The sequence below is a fragment of the Gasterosteus aculeatus genome, chromosome Y, assembly GCF_964276395.1.
Source record: "Gasterosteus aculeatus chromosome Y, fGasAcu3.hap1.1, whole genome shotgun sequence".
NCBI classification, from domain to species: Eukaryota; Metazoa; Chordata; class Actinopteri; order Perciformes; family Gasterosteidae; genus Gasterosteus; species Gasterosteus aculeatus.
Window position 1 is genome coordinate 5,041,234 of NC_135709.1, and position 17,201 is coordinate 5,058,434.

Below are 17,201 nucleotides of genomic sequence, written 5' to 3' on the forward strand. Positions count from 1 at the left end.
CCGCCGTAACGTCCGTGGCCCCCTCCCCCCACCGCCTTCAGCTGTATTGCCCCCCCCCCTCCCTTAATTTTCTCTGGCTGTTTCAACCACTTGTCAGTAGTTAGATCTGCTATTACTAGTACAATGCTAGCTGGCGCCATGTTAGCGTCATGCTATTGCCCCCACCCCCCCGCCTAGGGAAACCTTATATGTTTTACATCACTGCATATGCAATAATATACGTGATATATAATAATAATAATCACAAGAGCCATTTTCCTGCTACTTTTTACTTTTAATATTTCAAGTATTTCTTTTTGTGTTTTTACTTAATTTAAATTTTCACTGCAGGACGTGATGGTACGTGACGGAGACGTGGAGCTGAACTGTGTGGAGGTGCAACGCATTGAGCTGCACCTCGTGTTTACCAGCATTCTTGTGCTTGGCACGCTCATTTGGTGAGTAATATTTGACCCTTGTTTAGACCATTTTCTTTCTGTAAGTAAGCGCCATGTTTTTCGTGCTTGCTAGTAGCCGAATGATGTGTGTAGTAATGTCAGCTAACGCTAGCTGAAATATATTATACACTAGAGCAGCGATTCCCGCGTGTGTGGGCCGCGCGAAGGTTCTGCACGCGGGCCGCAAGAGGTCATTTACAATGAATAAATATAGTTTTTAATTTTCAATTTTGAAAAGTTTGAAATGAATATAAAAATATTTATGATGCGGCACATTAGTTATATGAAACATGAATTGATGAAGCACAAACAATTTAAACGGACAGATTAATAAAACAATAAGGCTCTCGCTCGAAACGGCTGCTCTTGTCCGCCTGTCGTTGTTCAACAAATGCGGCGCCCTCTTGTCGTATTAAAGTAAATATACCGCATTTTCCGCACTCCAAGGCGCACTTAAAAGGCTTTCATTTTCTCAAAAAACGACAGTACGCCTTATAATCCGGAGCGCCTTATATATATGGATCAATTGGTTAATCGGTTGATCCATACTGGTTGTACACGGCGCTCAAGGCGCCCTGCCAAATATGCCAAAGCTCGGTCTACGACGGCGAGATGCTGAGCGGCGCTCAAGCGCGTGAGATATGGAGCTTGTTTCAAGGCGCGTCGGAGAAACAAAGCTGTTGTTCTCGCCGAGCACTTCATGAGATTAAAGAGCGAGAGACGGTGCCCTTTTCTCTACAGTAGCTGAACCATCTTAACGGGGAAATAAGTTATTCTAAAAGCAGCCGAAGATTTAAGGCGTGGATGGCGAGGGGGCAGCGGGGGCGGACGCACCTCGCAGCATCAATCGGACCCTGAAAGCACCGTCTCCACCTCCCCACACCCCCTTGTGTGAATACTTCGCTCCAGCCAATCCAAATACAGGGTTTGTAACCAATCAGGTGTAGAGACTATGGTGACTGGCTCTGCCCCCTTACTGTCAAAAAGAAAAACAGCGAGCCCGTAGAAAACACCTTTGAGCGCGAGCAAAGATTCTCCTCGCGAGCAATGAAGTTCACGTTTCGCAAGCGAGCAAATACCTCGCTCGAGACGGACTTTTGCTCGCGGATGTTTGATTTTGGTTAAATTCTTAAGCTTATTTAATCATTATGTTTTGATCAGAGTTGTGATTAAAGGTTTGGGTGGGCAGCAAAAGATTTTCAGATTTCAAAGTGGGCCACGGCATTCTTGAGTTTGGGAACCGCTGCACTAGAGGAAGTGTGCCCTTGCCTTCCCGCAGGTGCCTGTGCATGAGCCGACCAAGCAGGCTAGTGAAGATTAGCCACAAAGGCTAGCTAGCAAACTAAAGACAATGGCTGTTTTAGCCGCTTGTCAGCAGCTAGGTCCTGTTATTGTTGGAATGCATTAAGCATTACAAGTATTGCTCTTTGAATCTTTATTCCGCCTTCTTCTAATTCTTCCATCGCACCTTTCAACTCCTTCAAACTTTCAGCTATAAAAACCATTCCAATATTAAAATATTATATATAGGGATGGGGCCGATCCGATCCAGTATCGGTATCGGGTCCCGATACCAGAGAAATTCGGGTATCAGATTTTCCGATATAACCTTTGGAGATTTCCGATATCAATGAGCCATGTCTGCGCTTTAACGTCGTCTGGTGAAATGACTCCAAAAGTGATCCCCGCCTGCTAGTCTGCTAGCTGGCTGCAAACTGTGGAATGGATTTCCTGAGCGTGTCTCATAACTGTCTCATTGAGCCGCGCCTCCGTTCAGGAATCCATTCCACAGTTTGCAGCCAGCTAGCAGACCAGCAGGCTAGCACTGAGGCTAGACTGTTTAGCACGGCATCCAATACCGTGGATGAAAAAAGGAATCGTCTAACTGCAGAGAGCAGAAATGCTCATATGCTTCAAGAAGAACCTGCCGATGTAAGATTTGTTGAACACTACATCAGAGTCAACTTTGAGACATTTAATTTTTGTTTTCTTTTAAAGAATAGTTAGACTCTGGTGTTTAGTTTATTCCAGGTCATCTTAAGTGCTGTTCTGATGCACAATGTTTTAAAACCTATTGTGTGTGTGTGTGTGTGTGTGTGTGTGTGTGTGTGTGTGTGTGTGTGTGTGTGTGTGTGAGAGAGAGAGAGAGTACGTGTGAATGAGTGAGTCTGTGTGTCAAGTGTGTATGTGTGTAAGATGTTTACAGTTATTTTATTGCACTTTTCTTCAGATATTTGACATGTTGTTCATGATACAAGAGTCAGTTTACTTGATTTGTGCTGTTATTTGTGAACGAGTGAGTGAGACTGTGTGTCAAGTGTGTATGCGTGTGTGTGCACTTGCACTTTTCATATTTCTAAATTTTTAAGACTTATTAAAAATAAGTCTTTGACATTCATGAAATTAAATAAATATTGACATGACAATCAATCTGAAAGCCTTAGTTTCACATTTGTTTTCAGAATTTTTTCTGTTAACATTTCCTGTTTTTCAAACACAGCTCTGGTATCGGAATATTATCTGTATCGGCCGATATCCAAATTTAGGTATCGGGATCGGATCGGAAGTGAAAAAATGTGGATCGGTGCATCCCTAATTATATATAAATAACTCCTTTCCGGCTTTCCAGCTATGGCATTTCAGCATTCTACCTCTTAAGCTTTAATTTATATAAATCAGTAATCATGAATATTTCTTCTAATGGTTTTCCAATGGAGATCGTGTTCAAATCCTCTTAAACTTCTTCAACTTTCAGATTTTTCAGCTTCACCAATCTTTCAGCTACAGACACCATTTAAACTTTCAAACGTTGACACAAGTCTCAACTGTTTTATGAAAACGACTGCTTGTTGATATCTATTCTACTTTTTTCATAATCACTGATTATGTTTCACTAGTTCTTCGCTCCGTTTCTGAGTTTTACATGAGCTGGAGATGCAATGTGGGGCAGCGTCAGAATCTGGTTAAAAAAATATGGAACTTCGGTCCTCAGAGCCAAATATACACTTTTGAGGCTTCATTTTTAGCTTAATGTGATGGTTGTGCTGCTTGTAGTCATGTGGCTATGGAATCCCAGAGTTCTTTAGTTTTGGCCTACGGAGACCAACAGTCACACAACCTCTGCTAAAAGCCCCATAGGCTCCAATACAAATCTGCCGACATATTTCTCAAAAAATCCAGAAGGTACACGTTTTGTAAACGGCCATGGGAGCCGTATTTATTACCGGACAGACATGAAAACGACATATTTGCGCTCGGTAGAGTCTTGGGTCTCGTAAAAACGTATCATTTTTCAGATAGCTGTTATAGTCTTGCGCTAGTGGACGCAGGCCTACGTGGGAAGGAACATGGCGCTATGCTAGCTAACACGGCTCTAGCTAGCATAGCGCTAACATGGCGCTAGCTAACATTGCACTAACATGGCACTAGCTAACATTGCACAATCACTAACAGTACCAAGCGGCTGACAAGTCGCTCAAACAGCCAGTGAAATCTCTCATGTCTTTAGATATCTAGCTAGGCTGTCTTTGATTGCCTTTGTGGCACTGACTCATGCAGACATAATACTACCGGCATTTCTACTGCTATTAAGACTTCAACAACTACTAATTTTACAACTACAACTAGTGGTATTACTACAAATGATACTATTACTATTACTATCACTACTACTACTAGTATTTCTACTGCTATTAAAATAACTCCTAGTAGTAGTACTAAAATACTACTTCTTCTAGTAGTGACTCTGCAACTGTTGACTAGGGGAAAGTACTACTAGTATTTCTACTGGTATTAATACTACAATTATTACTAATGTTACTACATATACTATGACTAATAATATTAGTATTCCAGCTGTTTCTACTGCTATTGATACTTAACCTACTATTACTACTTCTACTGCTAGTACTACTAATACCACAATTACAACTATAACTAATACTGCTACTAATATTACTACAAAATTTTTTTTATTCTTCTTCTTCTTTTTATTCATCTCAGCTTTTGTCATTTCTGTATTTTTTTAAATTCATTTGAGCTCCTGCAACTTCTGTATTTTTTAGAAAATCTATTAAATCCTTTCAGCTTCTCCCATTTATGTATTTTCAGCAATTTCAAATTAATTTCAGCTTTTCTAATATCTGTAATTTCAGCAAATGTATTAAAATTCCCTTCAACGCTCTGTAATTTCAGCAGTTTTCTGAAGTTCATTTCATCTTTCATCTTTTTGCATTCCAACGCATTTTCAGCAGGAAATGCATTTTCTAGTTACTAGTGCAATGCTAGCTAGCGCCATGTCCCTCCCGCGCTTTTTAACGGTCCCCTTACAGGCTCATTAGTGATCAATCCACAGTTCCCTTGATGTCCAGCCACATAAGTGAGTGTTTATCATTTACCTTTTGTACGGCAGTGTTCATTTGGTAGCTGTTCTTGCCTTAAAGAAGTTCAATGATTAAAAGCTTCACTATTAGATACATTTTTGCAAGGATTTCTTTTTCTATAGCTCTGGTATTTCACATCTGATGATGCATGTTAGTGTTTTATTCTTTCTATTTTGCTGGCCTTGATGCTAAACTTATCTTTTCTTTCCTTTCAGATTTTTAAAAAGACAAAAAAACTTCCTATGCAGTGGACGTGCAAGCACTGCACATCCACTGCATAGTTAACACCTCTGCCATCTCTCCATCTCTACCCACCCCTCTCTCTGCTCTTCAAGGTGTTTGCCAAGTTTAATAGAATCGCCAGTAAGAATCTTGAGGGAAATTCTTGAGGCTCTGGACTAGTACACCCGCGGTTCATCTACATTTTCAAAACAAAAAAGGGAACCGTTGGCCGGAAACTCATTGAGCTGAAGCAGCACATGAGCTGGATGGTGTCGGGATCTCCGATCCCCCCGAGTTGGTTGATGAGAAGGATCGCAGCACGTTGATAAATTAAAGTCAAAAAGTTAACATTCATTTAGAAGAGTGCGCTCTGTGTTCGCTGGGCGTGCACGGTAAAAGGACAAGAAAAACGCCTGGTGACGCGCGCACACAATTAGGAGAAAATCCAGTCAATGTTCAAAGGCTCTGCCTCCCCTGTCATCATGAGCGGGGCGCAAAGCTGTTGCTTCACTGAATAGGCCTATATGCTTAATCAATTATTTTAAGTCAGGAAAGGTGTAGAGTAGCCTGTAAGCGTTAGAAAACAAGTCAGTTCTCAATGTGAAAACAAAACATGCTGTTGGCTATTTATGATGACATAGAGTGTTCCTTTAACTTATGTTGTCAGTGTAATTGACAGGCTGCTTAACTGGTTAACTCTTAAATTCAACATATTTTTTGAGGCAGTGAGAGGACAGGCAATGATGCAGAGAGCACAGGGAGAGGAGAAACACCAGGTCGAATAGAGAGAGGAGAAGCACAGAGGAGCCATGAACCCCAGAACACGTGTTCTGGGGTTCATGGCTCCTCTGTGCAAGGCAGGACCTGACGTGGAGGACAAGGAGGCCCTCTGGGCACTACTGTAAAAAGGAGACTCCGTATGTAGATAGTTCTTAATCTGCAATTGGGTTGTTGTGTTGTGTTGACATACTTTTCTTTACTGTTTTCTTAAATTGAATAAACTACTAACACATGTATTCATTGTCATTGATTGTATATGACTTTTACTGATAACATAATGCAATATAGCCAGGACAGCCTTACAGAGTCGCGACGCTTTGTGTTGCGTTGCTTCGCATCGCGTCGAGGTCTCTATGATCACTAAATTTTTACCCACAGTTTACCCACCTCTAATTTTACCACTACAGCACTGGCTGTGTACATGGATGGATGAAAATACATCTGCATCACTGTAAAAAAATCAAGGTGGTTCAACAAACATAAGTTCAAAAGCTGCCTTATATTTTTGAGTAGAATTTGGTACACTTCATAATGTTGTGTTTAACTCAGCTCTAGCCTGCTCTCTAAGCTCACATGTACATGTTTATTCAACTTAGCAATGTATGTTTAAAATAAACTTATTATCAGCTATTGTGTTAACTCATTATTTTGCTTATTTTAGTTGAAATTACTTTCCTAGTTAATTTTACTTAAAAGTAGGCATTTCAAATGACAATTTATATTTATGAGAAACACCATGTCTGCTTGCAAAAATCATATTTATTTCTCACATTAAAATAAATAAATACATGCAGATATCTAACAACTTCTTTACTGTATTTAAACGAAATATTCAGTGGAGTTAAACAGAATATTCACCAAAAGTTCAGACAGAAAAACCTTAAAAGTGAATGTAATATGGTCTTCAATTTACAAATAATGAGCATCTTCATACATCTTTCTTGAGGCAGTTCAAAATGTCTTTAGTGTCTGCAGCTTTGTAGACCTCTGACGCTCTTGGGACCAGATCTTCAGGACTGCGTCCAGCTGGCCTCGTGACTGCTTTAGATCACGGAAGACGGATTTCCAGCATACAAACGTTCCATTGCGTTGACTCTTGACACTTACTGTGAAAATCTACGTACTTCCGGTTGAACGGCTCCGCTTCGTATTTTAGTTTTATGGGCAAAATCCCAAAAGGGATTAACAGAGTAAAAAGTTGTGAGTTTGTCTCGTTTTTTTGGTTCTAAACGAAAAACGCCTGTTCCAGAGCTGCCAACTTTTCAAAAAACCTTGGAGTGAGATTTTGTCGGGGGTGACCAAAATCTTGCCGCGCACGCAGCCACACACGTTGGTGGCTCAAATATCAGGAAATTGTAATTCATTTGCCGTAGTACCCATGTTGTACCCTGCATTCTGGTGGTTTGTGGGGCCCAAAGTCATTGATAGGGGCGGCCTACTGGAGGTGGACAACATTGGTTACATACTGTGATGCAAAGACATAGCTGATGGTCCACCCCCAGGACATTTTGGTTTAAGTAGATGTTATTTCATGCATTCTAGTGGATTTTGGGGTTGTATGCCTGAACTTATTCTGATTCATGTTCATGTGCTCATGACTTGTGGGGCCTTCCAGACTTGAGCTGAACATTCAACCAGAAAACTATTGCTGTGCCTCAATGACTGTCTATGTACCACAATATAGCCTAATTAATAGACCTGTGTTTAAGATTTGACCAATTTAGGTTGATTGACCTTTTGATTACAATGGTATTCAACTAATTCTTAACTGAAACCTAACCTATATTGTTAATAATTGTATTCTTAAGAGCACTTGATGATTTATGTTCAGCAAAAAATTACACAAGTTTAGTTAGGGAAAAATATTGTTGATTATCAAACAAAAAAGTGCAACAAATAAAGTTCTTAAACAGTAGCCTTTCAAAGCAAAACAATGGATACATATAGTATAAATACACATAAATCAAATTTAAAAAATGAGGTATTAAGAAGGAGATCAGAAGCTGGTTAGTAATTTTTTAAGATTTGTGGGCAAGGTTGTACTGGCCTGTGGCCTCCTTGGAGGCCTTGATGACCGCTGAGGGGGGCTCCCATCTGAAGCAGGGCTCCAGGTCGGCCATCTTTATGGCCATGATGGAGGACAGGGTGCCATCCAATGCCAGGCTATTTCTGGTTTTTGTTTTATTCAGTCCCACAACTGAAAACACCTTCTCAGCATCAGCATTTGAATGGGGCAACACCAGGACCAACTTGGCGACGGCAGCAAGCCTCTGAAATTCTTTGGCTCCTGTCACCTATTGAAAATGAAGCAAGAACAAAATGGAAAAGCATACCATATTTTGTTCGGATTAATATTGTAAGTATACTGTAACAAACTTCAGATACAACATGCATCGTTTGCATCGTATATGACACAATATATGCATGCATCAATAAAAGTCCTGTGTGTTGCTCCTCTGTCTGTTGCCCTGTTGTTTCTATAATTTGGTCTGACTGTTCTGACAGTGTGTTTGTCTTGTCTGACTTGGCTGGTTCTTTAAATAATATAACAGACTTCCCTTTTGTCCTGGGCCTGGCAAAGGTATTTTACGAGACATCTTTCCCCCTAAAGAATTAAAATGGTTTTTAATAACTATACTCTCATTTACAAAAACATGCCTAATTCTATCGCACAAATTTCCTGTCTTTATGTTGAATTCTTTTGAATACATCTTACCTGTTCAAAGCGCTGTTTGAAAAATTCTTGAGAGGGTCTTTTTCTTTGGTCTGTAAATAAAAAGATACATGCTATGTGAGCAGCCTTAATAAACAATGCTATGATGTTTTCAGCTTAGTTGAACCACATGTCATTAACATACCTTAGTCTTCCTCCTGAGTTTCTCCCGCGGTTGTGTCTGTTTGAAAATCTTCTGTTGCTAACTTTGGAACTCTTTGGGGTAAATAGGATGTCTATGCAGTGAACAGGTTTACAGATGCGCTCCTCAGCGCCATCTATCGTCGGGGAGTTTGAAAAGGAACGAACGCGCTTCGGCCCAAAATCAGAATTTTTTTTTTTGTCGAGAGAAATTGGTTGTGTGGCGTGAGTGCGAGTGAAAACATGCAAAAGCGTGTGTCACACTGCGAAACCGTGAGAGTTGGTAGCTTTGTGCTTCAACGTTTTCTCGTTTGGGATTTAAAACGAAAAACGAGAAACGAGTGTTTTCGTTTTCTGGTTTTTACGGTAAAGGCCGGCGCATGCTTCTTGCGTCGAAATTTCAATTCATGGTTCTGCGTGTGTTGCAGAGCAATTCACCGCCAGAACAACAGGCGGAGTGACGTGTTTTTGTTGAAGACGACCTAGAGAGTCACGTCTATTTATTTATTTATCATAGACTTTATTGCCCCGTGCATCACCACTGCTGCTTTTCATCGCGGACACATTTGTCCTGTATTTTCCTGCACAACTTTGTTCATCTCGACCGGCAAACCGGCGTTTGCGGAGATCTCCCTCCATGAATCCAACCCGCTTCTACAACCCGCCAATGACGACTTGTATAAGCGGTCATATTTACGCATTTCTTCCGACAAAAGTTCTTAAATCTGATCCGTTCTCTCGTAAACATTCTTCGTTTTAATAATGGCGGTATCGGGCTATGAAAGCGGAAATGTGAGACTCCGTAAAGGACGTAGTTAGCGGACCAATCGCAGCCTGGTGCGCTGCGGGAGGCTTGCGTTGCTTGCGACGCTTTTGACGCAAGCCTAGAAAAATGGCTCGACACACGCAAGGAGGTGTGAAAAGCGACGTAAGGGACACGCAAGGTGGGCTTGCGTCTGCGTCGCTCTGAAAACGCAGAAGCATAAACTAGGCTTTAAAGGGACTATCAAAACGTACACGGACCCACGCTGGCTCTTTGTGGCGGCGGCCTGCGCGCGAGACTGGCATTCATAGCCAGCCAATCACAGCGCGGCTCACTGGGCCATTCCATCCAATCGCGGAGCCTCTTGTTGCTAGGCATTCCCGCCCCCCCGTTGCGACCGCGGACAGACAGGAGCAAGTCGACCGGTTGGAAGCTAAACTAATTCAATCACATTCCAGCAAGTTAAATTTGATTGTTATTCTCGGTTCCGTTTTGCGGCACAAGCGCGCGTATTTTTTACGAAAAATCTGAGCAATCTGCGAATGTTTTGTCCAGCGGGGTAAGATGTAAAAATCGCCATTTAATTTGTTCTGAATTGGCGCCAGTCGTGCTAGCAACGACGTCAGTTGGTCACGCCCCCTGGTGTTGTTGTTTGTAGCGACTAAGCGCGCGAGCTAACCGTTGGTACGTTAATTAACCGTTAATTTGCGATAGCGGAGGAAAAAAAAGCTCCCGATCGGTGAAGTAAAGTGGACGATGGCAGATTTCCACGAAAATCCGTCTGTTCTCACGAAAGAAAAGCTGAAGAGTGAGCTCGCGGCTAACAATGTTCCGCTTCCCGGCGGAGAGCATAAAAAAGAGGTGTACGTACAGCTGTACTTGAAGAACCTAACCGCCCTAAAGGAGAAGAAGAGCGCTCCCACCGACACGTTCTCCAGCGACGAGGACCTGCCCCTCCCCGTGATGTCCGGCTCCAGTCGATCTGGAAGAGTAAGTTTCGCCTCATTGTTTTTTTTTCATTAGTGAGGAGGGGGGTTAAGGATAGATCAGTTAATGACTTGTATAATGTGTACACTTTATTATTTCTACAGAAAGCTACGAAAAAGACGGACAGGCCTCGCTCGAAGGAAGTGGAGGTGACGGACCTGACTGATGACGATCTGAAGCAACAGCTGGAAAAACATGGTGTGCAACCAGGACCCATTGTTGGTGAGTTCCTCGAGACCTGTGACGGACTTGTGTGAAAAGTAAGATTATGGTTGGCAATATTGAAGATTTACCTGCATTTACCAATAATCCGTCAAATGTAGTTAGTATATAATTAGTTTGTTGTGACGGATGCCTTCAAACATGTCCCTGAAGCTTTGCTACCTATGTCAAGGTAATCCTGTTGAATTGACCTAATTGAACAAAAATGTCTGCCTTCAGCCTCCACCCGGAAGCTTTATGAGAAGAAGCTGCAGAAGCTTTTGGACCAGCGTCCAGCTGAACCTCATCCTCAACCTCCCCCAGACCTTAGAGCTCTCCCCAATACAGACGGTAACCCGAATGGCAACACCAATTCTGAACAGTACAGTGACAAGGAAGATGGTGAGCTCCCACGACGCATTCTCTGTGCCCAAAGCATGGCCTGAATATGTCCGCATGTCGTCTTTTGTTGCGTAGAGTTATCAAGAAACCTTGATGAATCTGATTCCCGCACAGCCCCCCTGATGTAATGTTGGCAAAACAGGGATTTCTGTACTGATGGCTTCATGTTTCACTGTTGTGTTGACATTACAACATGTGTTTCTTTCAGAGGGGATCGCTGAACCCAAACCGGTTCCTGTGGTGGAGAACCCTGAAACGAGCAGAGGGAAAACTCGAGGCACAACGAGCAGCAGACCACAAACCAAGGCGAGGCACATTAAGCACTTCACAATCTCTGTGGTAAGAATGTATTTTCAATTTGTTATTAAAACAAAAAATTGTATTGATCATACTAACAGGATAGTGAAGACACTCCCAAGGACACCAACAAGAGTGTTGAAGATATTCTTGCCAATGAGATAGCCACACCAGGCATGAGGTAATGAGCATGTGACTCATGCAAAATGTGACTCAAAATGCAGTGGATCTTGGATTAAGATGTGTTTGTGTTTAATCTTGTTGTTTCCTTGGTCAGTGTAACCTGCCGGCGTCCGATCCGGGGGGCAGCTTGTCGACCATTGAAACAAAGTGAATACTGGCTGGACGAGTCCCGTTTGCAGCACAGCGTCCACACAGAGATCCGCTCTTACTTCGAATCTTTATCCAGAGTGGGCAGCTCCGTCTCCCCAGGCAAAGCGCCGGCCCAACAAGGCTTCCTTTCTATGTTGCTCAAGCTCCTGTTGCTTGTTGCGGTGGCCGGGTCCCTCCTCTATGCCTACCAGAACCTGGATGCCGACAGCTTCGACACCCTCAAAGGCGCCCTGGACCACTTTGTCGTCGTCCCCCTGCATGGTGCCGTGAACAGCGTAGCCACCTACTTGGGCATCGGTGGCGCCCGCGCTGCAGAGATCGCCAGTAAGTAACGACCCTCGGCAGTCTCTCCTTTCCATGCCCACGCCTCCTCCTGGGCACTGCATAGCACACCACAACTCAAGCAGCAAACTCGGCTCCCCTCCCCCTCTTAGAGTGACGCCGAGTGCGAAAAGTGGTAAGTTCCTTTGTCAGGACGGCAGGTTCCGGTGGTCAGTGGCAGGTTCCCTTTTCGGAGCGGCAAGTTGCATTGGTCGGTGGTCGGTTCTTCCGGTGGTCGGTGGAAGGATCCTTTTTCAGTGGAGACATGGACCCGCCCCCTCCTCCTCATGCAAATGACATGTTAATGAGTATCTTTACGGCCACGCGTTTGCCGTATATCATTTTTTCTATCTTTATTGAGAATCAGGCACAACACAGCGACCTGCAAGTAGCGCAGCGTCTTAAATAAAGTGATGTGTGTCTTAATGCGATGCTTTAGAAATGAACACAAAGGGATTCTGTATTTGTTCATAAAGTCTGAAAAGGGTCATTTGGGCGACGTTTTGATAACCGACCGCAGCGAGCGGAGAGAGAGCACCAGCGGACTGACAGCAGCCCCCCACCCTCCGCACCCCGGCCAAACCGTTCACTTGACGACTAGAAATGGGTTATTTAGCTTGCGCGGTCGATACATATGTCCCTTTATTGTTTTAGCGTTGCCTCTTTGATTATCGCCAGCTTCCTATGATGTGAACGGTCGGTCACATGAACCGTCGCCACCTTCCCATGATGAAATTGCACTTTTATGTTCATGTTGAGTCATCATCCTTATGTTTGAAATGCACTTATTGTAACCTTAGTCGCTTTGGATAAAAGTATCAGTTAATGTAATAAACGACCTGTCAGTCTGTTCTGGTCATGGCCTGTCAATCTCTGTGATTACATCTACCACTCATGAACGTTGGGTCAGTCTGATTCAATCCTTAACAATTTCCCACCAACTTAAATAGGATCCATATCAGTGTATTCCCCCTTTTGACCTCATGAAAATGCAGATTCTAAATTAGACTTAATACCACCACATTTTACCTCATTGATGGGGTCTTCAGTCGCAGTGTCCCTTTCCTGCCAGGAGGGGTCCTTGTTTGAACACCCTTGTTTGGCCGGGGTGCGGAGGGGGGTGCGGAGGGTGGGGGGCTGCTGTCAGTCCGCTGGTGCTCTCTCTCTGCTCGCTGCGGTCGGTTATCAAAACGTCTCCCAAATGACCCTTTTCAGACTTTATGAACAAATACAGAATCCCTTTGTGTTCATTTCTAAAGCATCGCATTAAGACACACGTCACTTTATTTAAGACGCTGCGCTACTTGCAGGTCGCTGTGTTGAGTCTGATTCTCAATAAAGTTAGAAAAAAATGATTTACGGCGAACGCGTGGCCGTGAAGATACTCATTAACATGTAATTTGCATGAGGAGGAGGAGGCGGGTCCATGTCTCCACTGAGAAAGGATCCTTCCACCAACCACTGGAAGAACCGACCAATGCAACCTGCCGCTCCGAAAAGGAAACCTGCGACTGACCACCGGAACCTGCCGTCCTGACAAAGGAACCTTCCACCGACCACTTTTCGCCCTCGGCCCTACTGTCCTCTTAACTGCACAGTTGGACAAAGGGTTGCAGATGTAATTGGTACGCTGAACTTTCTCCCTTTCTAGACTTGGCTTTCCTCCCGACCACGAGGAGATACAGTAGCTTCTGGATAACACTGTTTAGTGACAGTCAGAAGAGACTCATTTTATTGTTCATTTAATCTGTGCATTGTTTGTATCTTGTGTGTATTTGACCCCTGTGTTCAGAAGGAGGTGGCAAATGGAGAGGCCAGTTTGTTCATGCATGGTTGTAGTTTTTGAAGGTCAAACTGTAGGTTTCTAACTCTGTGCCAGATGTTTTTTCTGACAGTGAAGTGCCTGAACACTCTTAGCAAAACATCATGAAAGTACAATATATTCAAAGAAGCCAAACTATAATTTTGCAGGGGATGGAGAGGCTTAGTCAATTTAATCCAGTAGGCTGCAGCCCGGGAGCACAACAGGAAGAGCAGCAGCCATAGCGAGGTCAAGTCTGACTGAAGGGTTGGAAAAAGGAAGAGGACTTGCACTCAAAGTGGCTGGACCCTCAAGGCAACAGGTGAACAGACATGATTTCCTCTGTGATGTGGAATGTTCAATAAAATATCTGCAGGAGACGCGCAGATCTAGAATTGATTCGATTTTTGTTTGTATTTGTAAAACATTGTCATGAAGCTTGTTTTCTTTTCTCTATTAGGTGATAACAGTTGTTTCATCCGAATCCTCTTCATGTGCTCTGTATCCATTCTGAAGGGTTTTGAGTTTTGTGCTTTCCGGACCTTAGAATTGAAAATGAAATAGTTTGTTGTCATGTGATAATCCACTAACGAACATTAGGTGGTTGCAGAGCTGCCAACTTTTCAAAAAACCTTGGAGTGAGATTTTGTCGGGGGTGACCAAAATCTTGCCGCGCACGCAGCCACACACGTTGGTGGCTCAAATATCAGGAAATTGTAATTCATTTGCCGTAGTACCCATGTTGTACCCTGCATTCTGGTGGTTTGTGGGGCCCAAAGTCATTGATAGGGGCGGCCTACTGGAGGTGGACAACATTGGTTACATACTGTGATGCAAAGACATAGCTGATGGTCCACCCCCAGGACATTTTGGTTTAAGTAGATGTTATTTCATGCATTCTAGTGGATTTTGGGGTGGTATGCCTGAACTTATTCTGATTCATGTTCATCTGCTCATGACTTGTGGGGCCTTTTAGACTTGAGCTGGACATTCAACCAGAAAACTATTGCTGTGCCTCAATGACTGTCTATGTACCACAATATAGCTATATTGCCTAATAAAAAGACCTGTGTTAAGATTTGACCAATTTAGGTTGATTGACCTTTTGATTACAATGGTATTCAACTAATTCTTAACTGAAACCTAACCTATATTGTTAATAATTGTATTCTTAAGAGCACTTGATGATTTATGTTCAGCAAAAAATTACACAAGTTTAGTTAGGGAAAAATATTGTTGATTATCAAACAAAAAAGTGCAACAAATAAAGTTCTTAAACAGTAGCCTTTCAAAGCAAAACAATGGATACATATAGTATAAATACACATAAATCAAATTTAAAAAATGAGGTATTAAGAAGGAGATCAGAAGCTGGTTAGTAATTTTTTAAGATTTGTGGGCAAGGTTGTACTGGCCTGTGGCCTCCTTGGAGGCCTTGATGACCGCTGAGGGGGGCTCCCATCTGAAGCAGGGCTCCAGGTCGGCCATCTTTATGGCCATGATGGAGGACAGGGTGCCATCCAATGCCAGGCTATTTCTGGTTTTTGTTTTATTCAGTCCCACAACTGAAAACACCTTCTCAGCATCAGCATTTGAATGGGGCAACACCAGGACCAACTTGGCGACGGCAGCAAGCCTCTGAAATTCTTTGGCTCCTGTCACCTATTGAAAATGAAGCAAGAACAAAATGGAAAAGCATACCATATTTTGTTCGGATTAATATTGTAAGTATACTGTAACAAACTTCAGATACAACATGCATCGTTTGCATCGTATATGACACAATATATGCATGCATCAATAAAAGTCCTGTGTGTTGCTCCTCTGTCTGTTGCCCTGTTGTTTCTATAATTTGGTCTGACTGTTCTGACAGTGTGTTTGTCTTGTCTGACTTGGCTGGTTCTTTAAATAATATAACAGACTTCCCTTTTGTCCTGGGCCTGGCAAAGGTATTTTACGAGACATCTTTCCCCCTAAAGAATTAAAATGGTTTTTAATAACTATACTCTCATTTACAAAAACATGCCTAATTCTATCGCACAAATTTCCTGTCTTTATGTTGAATTCTTTTGAATACATCTTACCTGTTCAAAGCGCTGTTTGAAAAATTCTTGAGAGGGTCTTTTTCTTTGGTCTGTAAATAAAAAGATACATGCTATGTGAGCAGCCTTAATAAACAATGCTATGATGTTTTCAGCTTAGTTGAACCACATGTCATTAACATACCTTAGTCTTCCTCCTGAGTTTCTCCCGCGGTTGTGTCTGTTTGAAAATCTTCTGTTGCTAACTTTGGAACTCTTTGGGGTAAATAGGATGTCTATGCAGTGAACAGGTTTACAGATGCGCTCCTCAGCGCCATCTATCGTCGGGGAGTTTGAAAAGGAACGAACGCGCTTCGGCCCAAAATCAGAATTTTTTTTTTGTCGAGAGAAATTGGTTGTGTGGCGTGAGTGCGAGTGAAAACATGCAAAAGCGTGTGTCACACTGCGAAACCGTGAGAGTTGGTAGCTTTGTGCTTCAACGTTTTCTCGTTTGGGATTTAAAACGAAAAACGAGAAACGAGTGTTTTCGTTTTCTGGTTTTTACGGTAAAGGCCGGCGCATGCTTCTTGCGTCGAAATTTCAACTCTAGGTTAACTAAAACCACTGAAAGGCTCAGTTACATTTTAAATCAAGAAATAGTATACACTATTCACAAATTAATATTAATAGGTTTATTTCTTGAGGGCCGAGAAGCATGTTTCCTTGTCGTAAAGCTTTATTTGGCTCCCTAATGACTCGTCAAATAATTCCCCAGGTAAATGAAAGGATGTTATTTAAGCAACAAGGTACGAGAGGCTGTATTTTATTGTCCAACAAGGAGTTTGGCTCTTTGCGGTAACATTATAAATAGTAAGTAAATAGCTGCCTTTCAGCACAAAATAGTTGTAGCCACCAAACGTGTATCGCATTTCAGTAGTCTAGAGAAAAATAGTCCCTGTACGTGCACGTAAACGTTATTGGGTCTCCTTGCAAGATCTCACAGCATCTCATTTATTCACATTGCTGATGACGTCCACCTCAATAGTCCGGGTGCTAAAGCTCACATTGTCCCAAACAGATCATTTGTGGGATTTCTGGTCTTTTTGGGGTGATCGCCACCGAGCTAAAACTAAAATGTCAACTAACGGTCGAAAATCTAAAATGTTTAGTGTGAGTGTGGAGTGATACTGAGCGCTCGGGTCAATGTGAACAGGTACTGTACATTATCGCTCAATAATGCACCCCTCGTGACTCACTCTCAACCAATCAGAATGCTGGATTTTATCTACCCGCGTTACAAAACGAGTTACGACACCATTATCAAAGTTGAACGTTTTACGTCACTGTGTCTGCGTTCAGCTTCAAGGGAGAATAAATCCTAATCATTCAAATATTCAACA

General features: G+C 42.6%; 1 protein-coding gene and 1 long non-coding RNA gene across 6 annotated transcripts; one reads left to right on the top strand and one right to left on the bottom strand.

Annotated features, from left to right (window-relative positions):
- Nucleotides 1-7,673: 7,673 nt before the first annotated feature.
- On the bottom strand, nt 7,674-8,818 carry LOC144390907 (uncharacterized). 2 transcript variants are annotated; one of them, XR_013454723.1, is made up of 3 exons: nt 8,680-8,818; nt 8,538-8,587; nt 7,674-8,426 (listed from the first exon to the last, which is right to left on the bottom strand). It is a non-coding gene; the product is annotated as an uncharacterized LOC144390907 (long non-coding RNA). The 2 variants fall into 2 exon arrangements; XR_013454722.1 differs by having other exon boundaries at nt 7,674-8,587.
- On the top strand, nt 8,517-15,954 carry LOC120812581 (uncharacterized). 4 transcript variants are annotated; one of them, XR_013454718.1, is made up of 8 exons: nt 8,517-10,428; nt 10,530-10,647; nt 10,867-11,028; nt 11,237-11,334; nt 11,427-11,506; nt 11,603-11,982; nt 13,951-14,102; nt 14,241-15,954. XR_013454718.1 is itself a non-coding variant. In XM_078097390.1 (7 exons), the coding sequence occupies exons 1-7, from the start codon at nt 10,195-10,197 to the stop codon at nt 13,965-13,967; spliced, it is 1,038 nt and encodes a 345-aa protein (XP_077953516.1). In that variant the 5' UTR covers nt 8,517-10,194; the 3' UTR covers nt 13,968-15,954. The 4 variants fall into 4 exon arrangements, 2 of the variants coding, with proteins under 2 accessions (XP_077953516.1, XP_040024634.2); XR_013454719.1 differs by having other exon boundaries at nt 10,867-10,977; XM_078097390.1 differs by having other exon boundaries at nt 10,867-10,977; nt 13,951-15,954.
- Nucleotides 15,955-17,201: the final 1,247 nt, after the last annotated feature.